The sequence below is a fragment of the Crocodylus siamensis genome, chromosome 10, assembly GCF_052110815.1.
Source record: "Crocodylus siamensis isolate JL-2025a chromosome 10, ASM5211081v1, whole genome shotgun sequence".
Lineage (NCBI taxonomy): Eukaryota > Metazoa > Chordata > Crocodylia > Crocodylidae > Crocodylus > Crocodylus siamensis.
The window spans coordinates 59,891,173-59,905,182 of NC_143404.1; the positions used below are offsets into that span (position 1 = coordinate 59,891,173).

At 44.4% G+C, this 14,010-nt stretch overlaps 1 protein-coding gene across 1 annotated transcript in view; it reads right to left on the minus strand.

Moving 5' to 3' along the window:
- Window positions 1-12,825, minus strand: part of KCNB1 (potassium voltage-gated channel subfamily B member 1) — a 206,244-nt gene extending 193,419 nt beyond the window's left edge. The window contains exon 1 of the mRNA XM_090064707.1: window positions 12,259-12,825. Coding sequence (XP_089920833.1) covers window positions 12,259-12,825 — 567 coding nt within the window. The remainder of the gene's footprint in view (window positions 1-12,258) is intronic.
- Between the last annotated feature and the right edge of the window lie 1,185 nt (window positions 12,826-14,010).

Below are 14,010 nucleotides of genomic sequence, written 5' to 3' on the forward strand. Positions count from 1 at the left end.
GACAAGTTGCACCTAGGGCTCATGGTCAGTAAAGTTAAGGAATGCACGTGGAGTGAAAAGAAGAAATGCTCAGAGCGATGGATGGTTGCTTTGAGAACAGGAATATTAGAACAGCTCAGGCTAATGCACGGGGGACCAAGTGTGCCACAAAGAAGTCCCACAGCCTTCCCGAGTGTCACTCTGCTCCCCTTTCTTGCCTGACTTTCTGCTCAGCTTTCTTTTCCCGGCCCTATCTGGTGCTGTGCTGCCTGTGCCCCTTCCCAATCTGCCATGTGCCACACACAGGTTCCCTGTGCTATTTGCAACAGCATGCCACAGGTTGACCATCCCTATACGCACTGTGACTGTGAGCCTGCCCAGTATTAAGGACATTCTCAGACATACGTTTTCATACATTTTTATATAAATGCTGAGGGCTTGCTTTTGATAATGTTCCCTCCTTTGTGTTTGTTAAACATTATGGGTTGGCTTCTGCACCAATGAGAGGAAAGCTAATCCAGCAATGAGGATATAAGACTAGGAACCTACTTCTTGGCCCATCACAGATTCCTCATATGACTGGACAAGCCATTTGCTTTCTCTGTAGCACAGCTCCCCACACATAAAATGGGAGCAAAAGCACTTCCTTCTTTCAAATCGGCACTGCAAGGATAAATATGTTAAAGACATAAGACACTATGGGAGAGAAGACTAGACAAGGAACCAAGATACAAATTGCTCTCGGCTTCCACAGGGATTGGCTGGATTGGATAGGCCATATCTTGAAATGGCTGCTTGGCACTCATTTCTGTGCCATGCTGACCAGTGTGTTCCATCACTTTTTTGTTTAAAAAAAATCTACAATTAACTCCTGTTTCTAGTGAGCATCTTGTGGAATTTATAAGCCAATCTTCAGCTGGCATAACTCAACACTTACTTCACTGCTGTGTTGATTTACACCACTTGATGAGTTGGCCTTTTGTAGTTGCACCAAACTAATAAACAAACCCCAGCCACATGGATGACTTGTTAGACATGCTTAGAATCTCCCCCCCTCCCCCCGCTTATTGGTCTGCTGATGTGAAGATGTTGAGGAGTCTAGAAGAAACAGTGGGGCCATCCACAGAAATGTCAGAACATTTCTGGAATTAAGATTTGGCAGTCAGAGAAATCAAGAAATGGTAGTGCAGAGAAATAGTAAGAGACAAACAAGTTAGAGGTTCACTGGTAACTGATATGGCAAACATGTATAGGAGATTAATCCTGCCATTAAATATATAGTTTCATAGTTTCTAGGGTCGGAAGGGACCTGAGCAGATCATCTAGTCCGACCCCCTGCCATGGCAGGAAAGATTACTGGGGTCAAATGACCCCAGCAAGGTGTTCATCTAACCTCCTCTTAAACACCCCCAGGGTAGGAGCCCGCACCACTTCTCTTGGAAGCTGGTTCCAGACCCCAGCCGCCCTGACCATAAAGTAGCGCCTCCTGATATCCAACCTAAACCTACCCTCTGCCAGCTTGTGACCATTATTCCTGGTCACTCCTGGCAGTGCTCGGGGGAACAGGGACTCCCCCAATGCCTGCTGATCCCCCCTGACTAGTTTGTAACAGGCCACAAGATCCCCCCTCAGCCTTCTCTTTTGGAGGCTGAACAGGTTCAGGTCCCGTAGCCTCTCCTCATAGGGCCTGCCCTGTTGTCCCTGATCATGCGAGTGGCCTCCTCTGGACCCTCTCCATGTTGTCCACGTCCCTCCTGAAGTGCGGCGCCCAGAACTGGACGCAGTACTCCAGCTGCGGCCTGACCAGTGCCGCATAGAGGGGGAGGATCACCTCCTTGGACCTGCTCGAGATGCATCTGTGGATGCATGCCAAGGTGCGGTTGGCCTTCCTGACTGCCTCCCCACACTGCCGGCCCATGTTCATCTTGGAGTCAGTGATGACCCCCAGATCCCTTTCCGCCTCCGTGCTGACAAGAGGGGAGTTCCCCAACCTGTACGTATGGTGCCGGTTGTTCCTCCCGAGGTGCATCACCTTGCACTTGTCTGTGTTGAAACCCATCCTATTCTCGTCTGCCCACCCTTGTAACCTGTCTAGGTCTGATTGTAGCCTGTTGCATCCTTCCAGTGTGCCCACGTCCCCCCACATCTTAGTGTCATCAGCAAATTTGAACAGGGTGCTTTTTACCCCCTCGTCCAAATCACTGATGAAGATGTTGAACATATATAATTCTACAATTCATATCCATGTTTCAAAAGCCCTTGTAGAGAGGCTTACCTAAACTTTGCTCAGTTCTTCAATTTATTCTTTTAGGCAAATGATCCATTGTACCAAGTATCTTCACTATAGCGACCAAAACTTAATTTAGAGTTAGAACTTTGAAACGTCTTCACTGATTAATACCCGGGAGAGAGATTGCATTAGTCTTTATTCTGTTTACCCAAAACAAATTTAAAAATCCAAGCAGTTAGTAAATGGGCCCTGGCAAATGGAATCAGATCAAATAAAACCAATGTGGATTTTGGACTAGAAATTCACTTTGGATTCACAGGTTTGATAGATTCAGTTTGTGATAACTAGAGCTGCATCTGTACTACAAAAGACCTTCCTTGAGCTTCTGAATGAATTGCAGATTTCCATCTGATTTCATACCACTTTGTGCTGGAATGAATGAGGGGGGAGCACTGTGCTTCACAAAAGGTTCTTCAAAAAGCATTCAGAAAACGACAAAGAGCATTTGCTATTTGTTCTTAGCTATTACTTTCTCTAGTGTCAAATTTGAGTTTCAGTCATCTAATCAAGAAGTAGAAGGCATTGACAAGCCCGTCATGTGACCTCTCATACCTGCTGAAGAGTTAATATCTGAAGTGGAAATTCACAGCCAATCACAGCCTGCAGACTGTGCACACTGAGAATCAATAAAGACCATTCACCAAGATCAGGGAAAAAACTTGTGAACAGATGGGAAAAGGGCTAAATCCGAAAATAAATCCTCACAATGCATCTAATGCTAGTATTTATTTTTCTACACACTGTTTCATATCTTGACAGCATAAGGAATCAGACCTTGAAAAAACCCCAGATGCAACACCACTGATTGTGTTCAAAATGTCAAGCCACACAGACTTCGGTTCCTAATTCATGTGAAAAAGGGTCTGTCCAAATGAAGAGTCTTACTGACTGTCGTGGAATGCTGTTCTTACTAAGAGACAGGATGACTTACTGAAAAGACCTTTTGCTAATGGTATCATTACCAGGCTTCATTTGCAGAATTTTAACATGAAATTATATAAAACAGATTAATTCAGAGTGAAGCTGTCCTCCAAGTGATTTAGGTTATTTTTTATTTTACTGTTTTTGCAGAAGAGGCTATGGGGGAAATCAGCTAATAAAATATGATATGCTTTTAATTAAATGTCATTACCTTTCTTGTATAGATTAATGATTTAGTACTTGGTAAGAGAGACCTTTAGAATCAATTTAATTCCATCTAATTTACTACAGTGTAAAAATATTTCAGAAAAATGTAGCTGTTCCATAGAGCATAATACAGAATTAAACCCTATTGTAGATTTCCATAGGATAATTCTGAAAACTCTATCAGTATAGAAAGGATTTAATTCTATACTGAGAGCTACACATTTTGGGGGATAACTTATGTGAAATCCTATTCTCTCTCTATGCAGGCTTTCATTCTGTGCCGAGTTCTCCAGGATTTTGCCGTAAGGGTTGGGATTTTACAAATATGACTCCCTGTGTTACAGATGGGTTTAACTTTTTACCTCCACAATCCCAAATGAAGAATACTCAGAAAGTAGCCATTTAGTGTCATCTTGTAGTGCCTCCAGTATTGTCTCAGGATACTAGAGCACATATTAGGATAGTTTTGGTACCTGGAAAGCTTGGCAAAGTGAAGCAAACAGAATCATGTTAAGCGCAGTATGCTGTAGTGGTTAGAGCAGGAAGTCATGTCAGTTGTCTGGTGTTTCCTCCTGACTGCCACTGACTTGCTGAGTGACCCTGGGAAAACTATTTAGCTTCTATTTAAGAGGGGGATAATACTTATATTGTATCCCCGGGGTGTTTCAAGACTTAAGCAAGCCACCTTGTCAAAACACTTTGAGAGCTTCTCTCAGTAGGTGCAGGTATTACAATAAGAATATGTTCCCATTGAACTCAGAAGAGTTTTACCTTCAAAGGAATCAGAACAAAATCCTTCACTACTTCTGTGAAAAATTGGAAACTATCAGTCTATTAGTATTTCTATGCTAGTGCTTACTATGGGCCTGTAATAAGGAAACAGATTCAAAAGACCCTTGTACAGCAACTCCTGCCTCTCCTGAAGAGTCACTCTAGACTTCAGGTACTAAATCACTGCCTTAAGGCATGTTACTGCCAAGTCATGACCATTTACATCCAGCCTGATTTTAAGGAAGCAGGGAAAGCCAGAACAGAGGTCTTGGAGGGAAGCTGTAAAAGAGCCAAGCTGCAGGAGGACATTTAGGCTAAATTCTAGGTTATGCGATTGAACTGAGTAACTAAAGACACCAAACTATGCGAAGGGGCGAATTTGGATACTACCTCAGTGCTCTGTGGTCCCCTAAGGGTAAGGAAAGGACTCAGCCAATTTACCTGGTGACCAAGGTGAAGATGCTTGCAATGTTGAAGTCTTCTTAGGTGCATGCTGACAGACACTAGCTTCCTGAACCCTGGGGTAACAGTCCGCTGAGTTTAGAAGAAGTGAAGCAGGCCCTCACTTCTCTGGGTGAGACTAATATTAATGTGTTTGCCTCTTCTGTTACTGCCAGATACCTCCATAGAGTAAATCATATTGACTGTGTTTATTACAAGAACTAAGTGATCAGCAGGGAACATTTGGTGATCTAAATATTTTGCCATTAGTAATGACAAATAGCAATACTCACATTGTAGAAGTAACATTAAATTATTCTGCTACCTCTGGGGCTTTATGGAAGAGAGAAATTCAAAGGGAATTTTGGCTGCCCTGATTAAAAGGGGCAAACAACAAAAAGAATTGATGACTAAGTGTCATGCTTACTCTGAAAATTAGGCTGAATTAAAATCAAAGATTTCATTTGAAAAAAAATCAAAAGGAAGCAGCTTTCAAACCATTTAAGGGTTCTACCACATGCTTTGCTTTTTAATGCAGCTACAACATGCATGTACCAATCCAGTAATAACACATTCTGCTGACCATAATTAGCAGTCAGTGTACACACTGCTTCTGTGCATGACAGCATGCCTAGACTCTTTGAAAACCAGACCCAGAGCTTTTTCCTCCCCTGCCCATGAACATCAGCAGCAAGAATCACCTGCACTGGGAATACAGAGAAAGGTAAAGTTTTCGTTCTGTAGAAAATGAGCACGTTTTGACATATCTTTTAATCCCAAATCAGAATGAAAAGTTGAAAGGCTGAAATTTTGTTAGAATGGAAATTAAACAAGAAAAAAAATCTGAAAACATAAAAGGATTTCATTTCAACCCAAAATACTTTCACTGAGTAAGTTCAGCATTTAACTAAATTTTCCCACTAATGTGCATTGCCTCATGTTATGAGACATCTAGCTCAAGAGCTCGAAAGCCCCCATTTCCCCACTATGGGCCAAGCTTTCTGCCCAGACTACAACTCCCATGATTCTCTGAGCCATGCAATTCCCTAATGCAGCACACACAGTAGGTGGTCAGAGGTAATTTCACATCGCATTGTGGGAGATGTCGTCCTCCATAGCGCTTGTCCTGTAGGAGAGAGCCTGGCAGCTTCTGTAACGCACTGTGCCATTTAACTCTTATCAAGCTGATCCAAAAGCAAGTGCTGTGCAGCAGTTCAGCACAATGAAGTATTCGACTGTGGTTCAAACAGCCCTGAAACAAGATCCACTAGATTTCCAATGGAAAATGGAAACATTTCAGCAAAACTGAAATTATCCTAGAGCTAATTTTGATTTTACAGAAACTGCATTTTCTGTTGGGGGGGAGGGGGAAAGGGAGGGGGAATTCCCAAACATCTATGATCTTTTTCAGTTAGTAGCATAAATAGGGAGGAGTGAGTGGGATGCCAGCCTCAGCTTGGAGGAGATGCCAGAATTGCCCCCTGAGAGGTCTTTGCCATGGCAAAAAGGTCCCCCCCCACAACAAACCTTGCATTAAAACTGCAGAATACTGGCTCTAATTCCATCCTTATAAAAGTAGCATGACTCCACACAAGTCACCAGCCCTGAATTAGCCTAAGTAAGTTCAAGATACCATATCTTCCTGCATACAACATGCCCCCAAATAACACACGCCCTTTGTTTTTGGAAGGCAGAACATAGTGGGGGAAAGATTTTTCCAGAGTCTTGGCCAACTGTACCATGGGAAGTGAAAGACTAGGAAGTAATTGTGCTAGTTTCTTTTGGAAAAGTAGAATTCCAAAGTGGCAAGTACAGCTCAGACTATTATTATTAATAGTAATAAAATAAAATAAAATAAAAGGATTTGTAGAGGAGCCTCTTTAATCCCAAAGTAATGCATCCAAAGATTAACAGCATAGAGAAATGGGCAGCCAAGAAAGAAAAGCTGTTGTGCAGATGTAGAGGCATGCATAATAAGATTACTGAATTGAAGTTGCATGTTTTCAAGGATAAATGTGATAAAGCTGCAACAGCAGAGACATGGCAGAAACAGGAGACTGAATGGGAATTTGGCACACCAGAATTGAGGGATTATGGCAGTTATACTCCTAATAATGCAGGGAGGGATGGCAGCATAAAGGAGGCAGAAGGAGTGCACCTGCAGGAGGAAAAAAAGGGTACCGGGATTTCACTTGTTTGGCAAGATGAGGAGAAGCTTTTCAGGGACAGGTAATGTGGGTGATTTTGACATGCTGCTTTTGGTCCTCTGGACTGGAAGAAAAAGTATATAGGGTCTGCTCCTACTGGGAAGTCTGTAAGATCAGAGTTTTTTCCCCAAGGGACAGTTTAATTTCTTCAATATGGAGCAGGATAAGAATCTGTGAAAACTAGAGGATTTTTCCCTTAAGAGGCAAGACAATAGTTTCCTTGCAGACTTGTCTGAAAGGCCTAGATGTTTCAAGGCCACAATTCTAGTAAATGAGCCAAATATGCAAATTGAAGAGCTTAGCTGACTTCTTTTGTAATTTATTTTTACAGGAAAACTTGGCCCAAATGCAGCCTGGGGTTCCCAGGGAATCCCTGGTCATAAGCCAGCTTTACAGCTGACAGCAACACAAAGAGAGTTAATGCCTGGCCAGAGATCACTGGGGCCGGGTCTCTACTAGGAATGCCTAACTGGTATAGGACCACTAGTATATTCTTTGGGCATAGTGCTTCCAATGTGGCTCCAGTACTTCTGACCTCAGTGCTGGTTTAGAAGAACAAGCTTCTGTGAGCAAAACAAGCAATACTGGCCAATCAGCCCTTTTTACTGGTATAGCCATCTACATGAGGGCCTTCTGCCAGCACAGCAGGCAGGAAAGCTACTAGTAGAACTGCTAGTATTGGTATGTCTTCCATGAATGAATGGCATGGTTGAGATTTAAGTCACCAAAGAACTTGCAGCCTCTGTTGATCCTGGCATTGCTGGAAGAAGAGTACAGACCTTCTACTTATGACAACTGGAAAGGATGCTTCGGAGGGAAGTGCAAGGGAAGCGTACCTGCAAAAAAAAGCTGTTTAAGAAAGGATCTTCACATTGTTGGGGTTTTTTAAATCCTAGTTAAATCCAAACAGAAGCAAGCGCAACAGAGGCCTATGTGGTTAAGCACAGAGCTATTGAGCAATCCAGTCACAAAGGAGAGAGCATTAAAAGTATTATATATGAACAAGCTCCAAGAAAGACTGCGACATGTATAAAAATAAAAAGAGAATGGATGGGTAATCACAGGAGCACAAGGTAGCACTGACTACAATTATGGTGAGTAATTCAGGTAGCAAAGGGTAAGACAGCCACAGTAGATGTAAGAAACTGATCTAGTAAAGGAGCCCGTTAGAATTAGAGCTAGGTGATAGAAAGTAAATGGAAGGTTTTATTAAACAGACTTATTTATATGATGGAGAGCAGCCTATGGCTCTAGTCCTACAAGCTTTTGCAATGAGCAAATAACTTTATGCACATAAATATTTCCATAGAATACAATTGGGTTGACCATAGTTCAGTGGAACTACTACTGTATAAAAATAAACCCAGGGAAAATTCTTTGCATTATGCAGTAGTGGAGGTCAGGAGTGTAATTGTGTGCATGAAAGAATGGAAATAGGAATTATTATACATCTCTGTAGCACCTATCACTAAGGATCTGGGTGCTCTGAGTATGATAGTGTGAGGAAACCAGGCAGGAAAAGGGTTAAGAAAAAAAATCTGGCATATTCCTCAAGTCTTAAAAGAAATATCATCAACAGCAAGACAGTAATTTCTATTTTTTTAGAAGTTCTCCAGAGCAGGTCTTAAATATCTGAAGTCTCTCAGGGGACTGGATATTATGAAATCTGTTTAACAACACTATTCCTGTGTTTGAGGCACTAATGATGTGCTCAGCATGGCATGAGATATAAATAAGACACTGTTTGCCCTAAGGAGGTTAGTCTAAAAGCCAGACAAATTAGGGGGGGAAAGTATATGGGGAAGCCCAGAAGAGGTGTTGTTTAGTGTGGGTATTTTTTTTTATTTCCTTCATTTCCACCTCTCTCTCCTTTTTTTTTCTTTTAAATTCCCTTCCTCCCATGATATACATTGTATGATCCATCTCTGTCTATAATGACTGTGTTAGGTTAGAACTGGCTCCAGTTACCTAGCAGGTGTCCTACAATAACACTATTATACAGTAGTTGAGTTAAACATTGCTGAGAAAAATATTAGAATAGCCACAATGACATGGGAGATATTAAGGGTCGGAACAGTATACACTGAAAGTCTTTTTGCATCATTAGATGGTGAGACTAAGGCAAGATATTGAAGGTTGATGGCTTTAATCACTGGCTTATGTAAGAATAAGCATAACAGTCCTTTGCTGAATTTTTAAAACCCACTTAACAAGAGGAAGCAGCAAACACCCATATCTGTGACTTTTCTAGGAACGTCAGACTGGAAGGGACCTCCTGAACCATGCAATCATGCAACAGACATCTATCCAAAAGGGTTCACAGGAGGTCCACTCTGTCTCCTTCAGCATACTATAAATACAAAAGCACCCCAAAAAAACCTCTACACAGGAAGACATGAGGGTGCCGCTAGTGTGTTGGTGGCTGCAGTGGCAGGGCACGTGTTAAGTAAAACATTCTCAGAGGGATCCTAGGAAGTAGACCATATGCCATGCTAAAGAGGAAAGCAAAAAATCAGGGGTCCTTGCCCAAGGGAAAATTCCTTCCTGACCTCCACTCTGGCAACCTGTTTAACCTTTAGGGCATGCACAAGGCCCCGTAGAATGGGCTGATCTTTACCTAGAAACATCTTTCCTGGGAAAGCCCAGAGGTAGCTTGCTTAACCTGTATAGCTAGGTCAGAAGAGTGACTTGCACGTCACAACCAATATGGACTTCTAAAAGAGTTCCCCCTGGCTTTGCCCTGCCTAAGCATAGTTCACCATCACTGGGGTCCTAGCACAGATGTTCCCAGTCCACCTTTAGCCATGCAAAACAGGCTAAGGCAGCCCTGGAGACAGTGGATGGGAAAAGAAAGAGATGAGGGTTCCACTGACCAAGGTAGAAATTTGGAAGTGCGTGAAAGATTTTGTCAAGTATTTCAGTCTGGACCGACTGTAAAAATAAAACATAGGTATATAAGAAACCAGTTAGAGATGATTAACTGAACCTCAGCTTCAGGAGTTCATTTGTATTCCCTCTCCATAAGAGAGGTATGTATGCTGTGGAGAGTAAATAATGCTAGCAAACCAGAATCCTTTCGGTTCTAAGATGACAACTGAATGAGGCTAAACTAGCAAGAAATTACCTAGAGGTTGCTGACTCCGACAGGACTCACAACAAGCCTGGCAGTAAGATCAACTTTAAAAAAACACAACTGATCACTGAGTGTAATTGTTTGGCCAAATAATGGGCCAGACCCCTTAAATCCTTAGCATAGTCAAGCTTCCAGTGATTTAGGTCAGGTCTTTGCCTGTGTAAATACTTCCTGATTGGGCCCAGTCAGTACAATGTATGGAATGAGCTCTCAAGGGAAAGTTAGCCACACAAACAATACACGATGTATGAGCTCAAGCACAGAGTTTAGTATGAAAGGGGAGGTATTCAGGAGCAGGGAAAGAAAGGAATAAAGTATAGGTTTACAAGGCTTTTCTCTGACTAGCAAACTAACAATTAATCATGCCCAGTTTCCTTGCTACAGTTAAAATGTCCAGAATCTGTATTTGAGAATTCCTGACATACTTGAAGACTGACATCTTACAGTACCATCTCTATCATTATAATAACTGAACCTCAAAGTGGTAGCTAACCTGGGAAAGACACTAATGCATTGGTAGTTCACTCTAACTTAGTTCAAGGTGAGCAATGGTGAATGCACTCATTCTGAGAATTTTCTCAGAAGACAAACCTGGAGTGGTTTTCACTGATAAATCACAAAAGGTACTTAGCCAGCAAGAGTGACCCCTGCTCATATACAGTAAATCACAAACATCAACAGTCTAATGGATTTTGATTTGGTGCCACAGCCAACTAAGCCCGAGGCCTGCGTTTCGGGATTCCAGAACTGTGCCAAAATATCCTTATAAATTATTAATGTGTTCAGCACACCGTCATCTGTGCCATTTAAAATCAAAAGACATTTGGTGGCTCCTTCTGCCATTAAAAAAAAAAGTAATAAGCCGTTCAAAGTAACACACCTTTCCTTTTCCCTTCCAAAGTAAATCATTAATCCATGTTTCCCTCTCCCCCTCAACACTGTAAAATGTCTTCCCTGAACTCTAAAAGATACTTTTGTTTCTACCTGCAGTGTTACAATGAAAAAAGCCCATTTTAGAAAGAATATAATCCATGCTGCAGGGACAATGCTGCAATTTGCATACAGGAACATATGACAAGATGATGACATAGACAGAAATAGCTCAGGCTTCCTTTTGTTTTATAGAAGTTTAGTGGAAGTATTGATCCCAGAATTTTCAAGTTTTCAATCCTTCCTGTTGCATTTTTCAACCTCCTAGTCTTCATTTTTGTCCCTACAGTTACCAGATCTCTGCACTTGGTTGCTGATGTTTCATCACCAACAGAAATGTTCAACTGCAAGGGTGCTCCTTAAGTGAAGCACCTAATTAGCTGTCAACTATGACACCAGTTTCTCAGCACTGTGATCTTTGAAAGTATACAAATACAAGTACTGAATTCAAAGTGTAACAAATTCAAACCCAGACTTCAACTACTGGACCATCAATAGTATTATACAGAGGCAGGAAGTGAAATATGCTGGAAGCAGGTAAAAGACAGTGCCAGATCATAGTTTTTAGAAGATCTGAAGAGTGAAAGTTTGCAAGAGACTCTCAGAAGTCATATTTTACCTTGAAATGTTAAGATAAGCCTTAGACGACAGATTTTATTAGTGCAGCATCACTACTTAAGACGAGGTAGTTAGAAATGATTTCTAATAACTGTACCCTGCGAGACTTGCTTTCATTTCTATTAGTTCAATTAAACCTACCATAACTCACAGTAAACTTCACGGAGAACATGAACATTTTGAGCCCCAGATGGACATCTGTTCATCTGGTCTTGTTGTAAGGCATTGTCATAGCAGCATGCACATTTTAAACTCAGGAAAAAATGGCAAAAGTTGGGTAAAACAAGCCATGTGAAGGTTAAATTAACATGGTTGCAATTCTGGTGTTCATCATTTCACGTACTCCAGCATTAGAATCCATTCAATCATTTTTTGCTCTTCCTCAGCTCTTGAATCTATTATTAAAATATATAGAGATGTGCGTGTGAGTGTGTGCATGCATGCATGTTCCTTACCCTGTTCCATATGAGCAATGTAGAAGTGTGTGGAGTACAGAGTAACATTTACACATGAAGTGGGGGATCAAACCCAGAGAGGGAGAAGAGCTAGGGACCCAATGAAGGCCACAAAGAACTGCTCTATCACTAATCAATTTTACATGGAAAGCCCCCAGACACTTGGGTGAGGGGCAGTAGTACCAGACTGAAAAATAGGTATGTCTGCACAGTGCCCCCCAGTTTGCTTGAGAGCCTCTTGCAGCTAACTACCTCTTCTACAAGACCTGTGACCAGCAAAAACAGAACAGTGACTCAGAAGGTTACCTTGGCCGCTACTGAAGAGTTGGGTTTCTCTAGAAGATCCCAGAGTTTTTTCCTTTTGTCGGCGCAGCAGGTGTTATCAAACTCCTCTCCCTCCCTTTCCCTCAGTGTCTCAGCTTCTCTCTTCAGCTCCTCATTCATTTGCTCTTTCTTCTGGTGGTATCTTGCCTGGCAGCATGACTCCAGATAGATCTCATCGATCCCCCAATAGTCCAGTTCTTGGCTGAAGGACAAAGCGCACATCTCCTCCATCATGTGCAACTTGCCCGTGCGGTAGAAGTTCAAGATTGAAGTAAATGCCCCAGGGTGCCTGTCAAAGAAATACTCATTCTCCTCCAGGTTATAGTCATCACATATTTCCATGAGGGATTCATGAGTGTTGCAGTCTCTGAGCTTACCCAGTCTGGTCCGTGGTAACCTGTCCAGGGTTCTCCATAAAACTTCATGTGCTAGACCCCCCACATTCAGCTTGACCCTGCGGGAGCAGGCCTTGCTCCGAACGATCTCCATGGGGTCTGGAGGCAAAGAGGTAGTAGACCGAGATCCATGCTTATTCATCCCCGCAGGCATTTCTGTCTCCCTAAGGCTCTACGGGGGCGGGTTTCGAGGGGCGGCTGGGCAGGGTGCTCACTCTTCAGAGCCGGGTCGCTTCACCTGTTCTCCTTCCCCTCCATGCTGAAGAGCTGCAAGAGAGAAACCAAGCCATGGGTCATTTTCCTGCTCCTGCTGCTGTGCGTGGGGCCGCGGGTGACCTACACAGTAAGCAGAGCCTCCTTCAGGCCGAGCCGGCGGCTTTATCCATTAATCAGACGAACAAATAGCTCGTGTAATCTGCTTTGCGCCCGGCTGCGGGAGAGCGTCGGGCGCTGTCCGGCCTCCTGGTGCTGAAGCGGGCCCAGCCCGCGGGAGCCGCTCGCTGCCGGCCGCTCCCCGGCGGAGGGCCCCGGCGCTGTCCACGCCGGGGGTGCTGAACACGTGCTCGCGGGCCCTGGGCTCCGCGGAGCGGGGCCGCTGGCGCTGCCTTAGCCCGGGCTGGCCGGCTCCATGGCTGCTCCCATTGCAACGCGAGGGCTTCGCGATCTAGAGGCTTGAAGGGAGGGAGAAAGCAGCCTGTTAGGGAAGCGCGGGAGGGCAGGCTCCCCGAGGGGACGGGGCTGGCGTCCAGAGGTGCTAGATCCTCACGCCTCCCTTTCCCTGCTCGATGCACACGGGCGCTGGCCTCTGCCCAGACCCCAAGAGCCAGGGCATGCCCAGTGCCACCGGCATGCTCGCTGGATGCGCACCCACGGGACTACGTGCTGCCGAAGACACCGTAGCAGGCAGCAGCCGCGGTTCACATCCGGAGCGCGGCTCCCCGGGCTGGAGGCGGCCTTGGCGCCACGATGGCCTCTCCCCTCCGGCCCGGACCGTTTTGCTTCGGCTGGAAAAGGGCTAAGACGCCGGGAGCCGGCGGGGGCGGGGGCAGACTGTGCGGGGCTTAGCACGGATCTGCCCCGCAGGGACCAGCCGGGCTGCACTCACCCCTTCTTAACCGTTACCTCCTTCTAAATGTAACGCCAAGACGTCAGGGCCGGCCAGGACTGACGCGGTGCCACGCCACTTGCCCCGTCCTGCACGAGATCGCCGGGAGAGCCGGCTGCGAGCAGGCCCCGGGGGGAAGCCCCCCCCATTCCCGCCCCCCGGGGCAGAGCAGCCGCTGCACTCAGGCAGCATCTCTCCTGCGGCTGCTTCTTGTCACTGGGGGCGGGGCCGTGA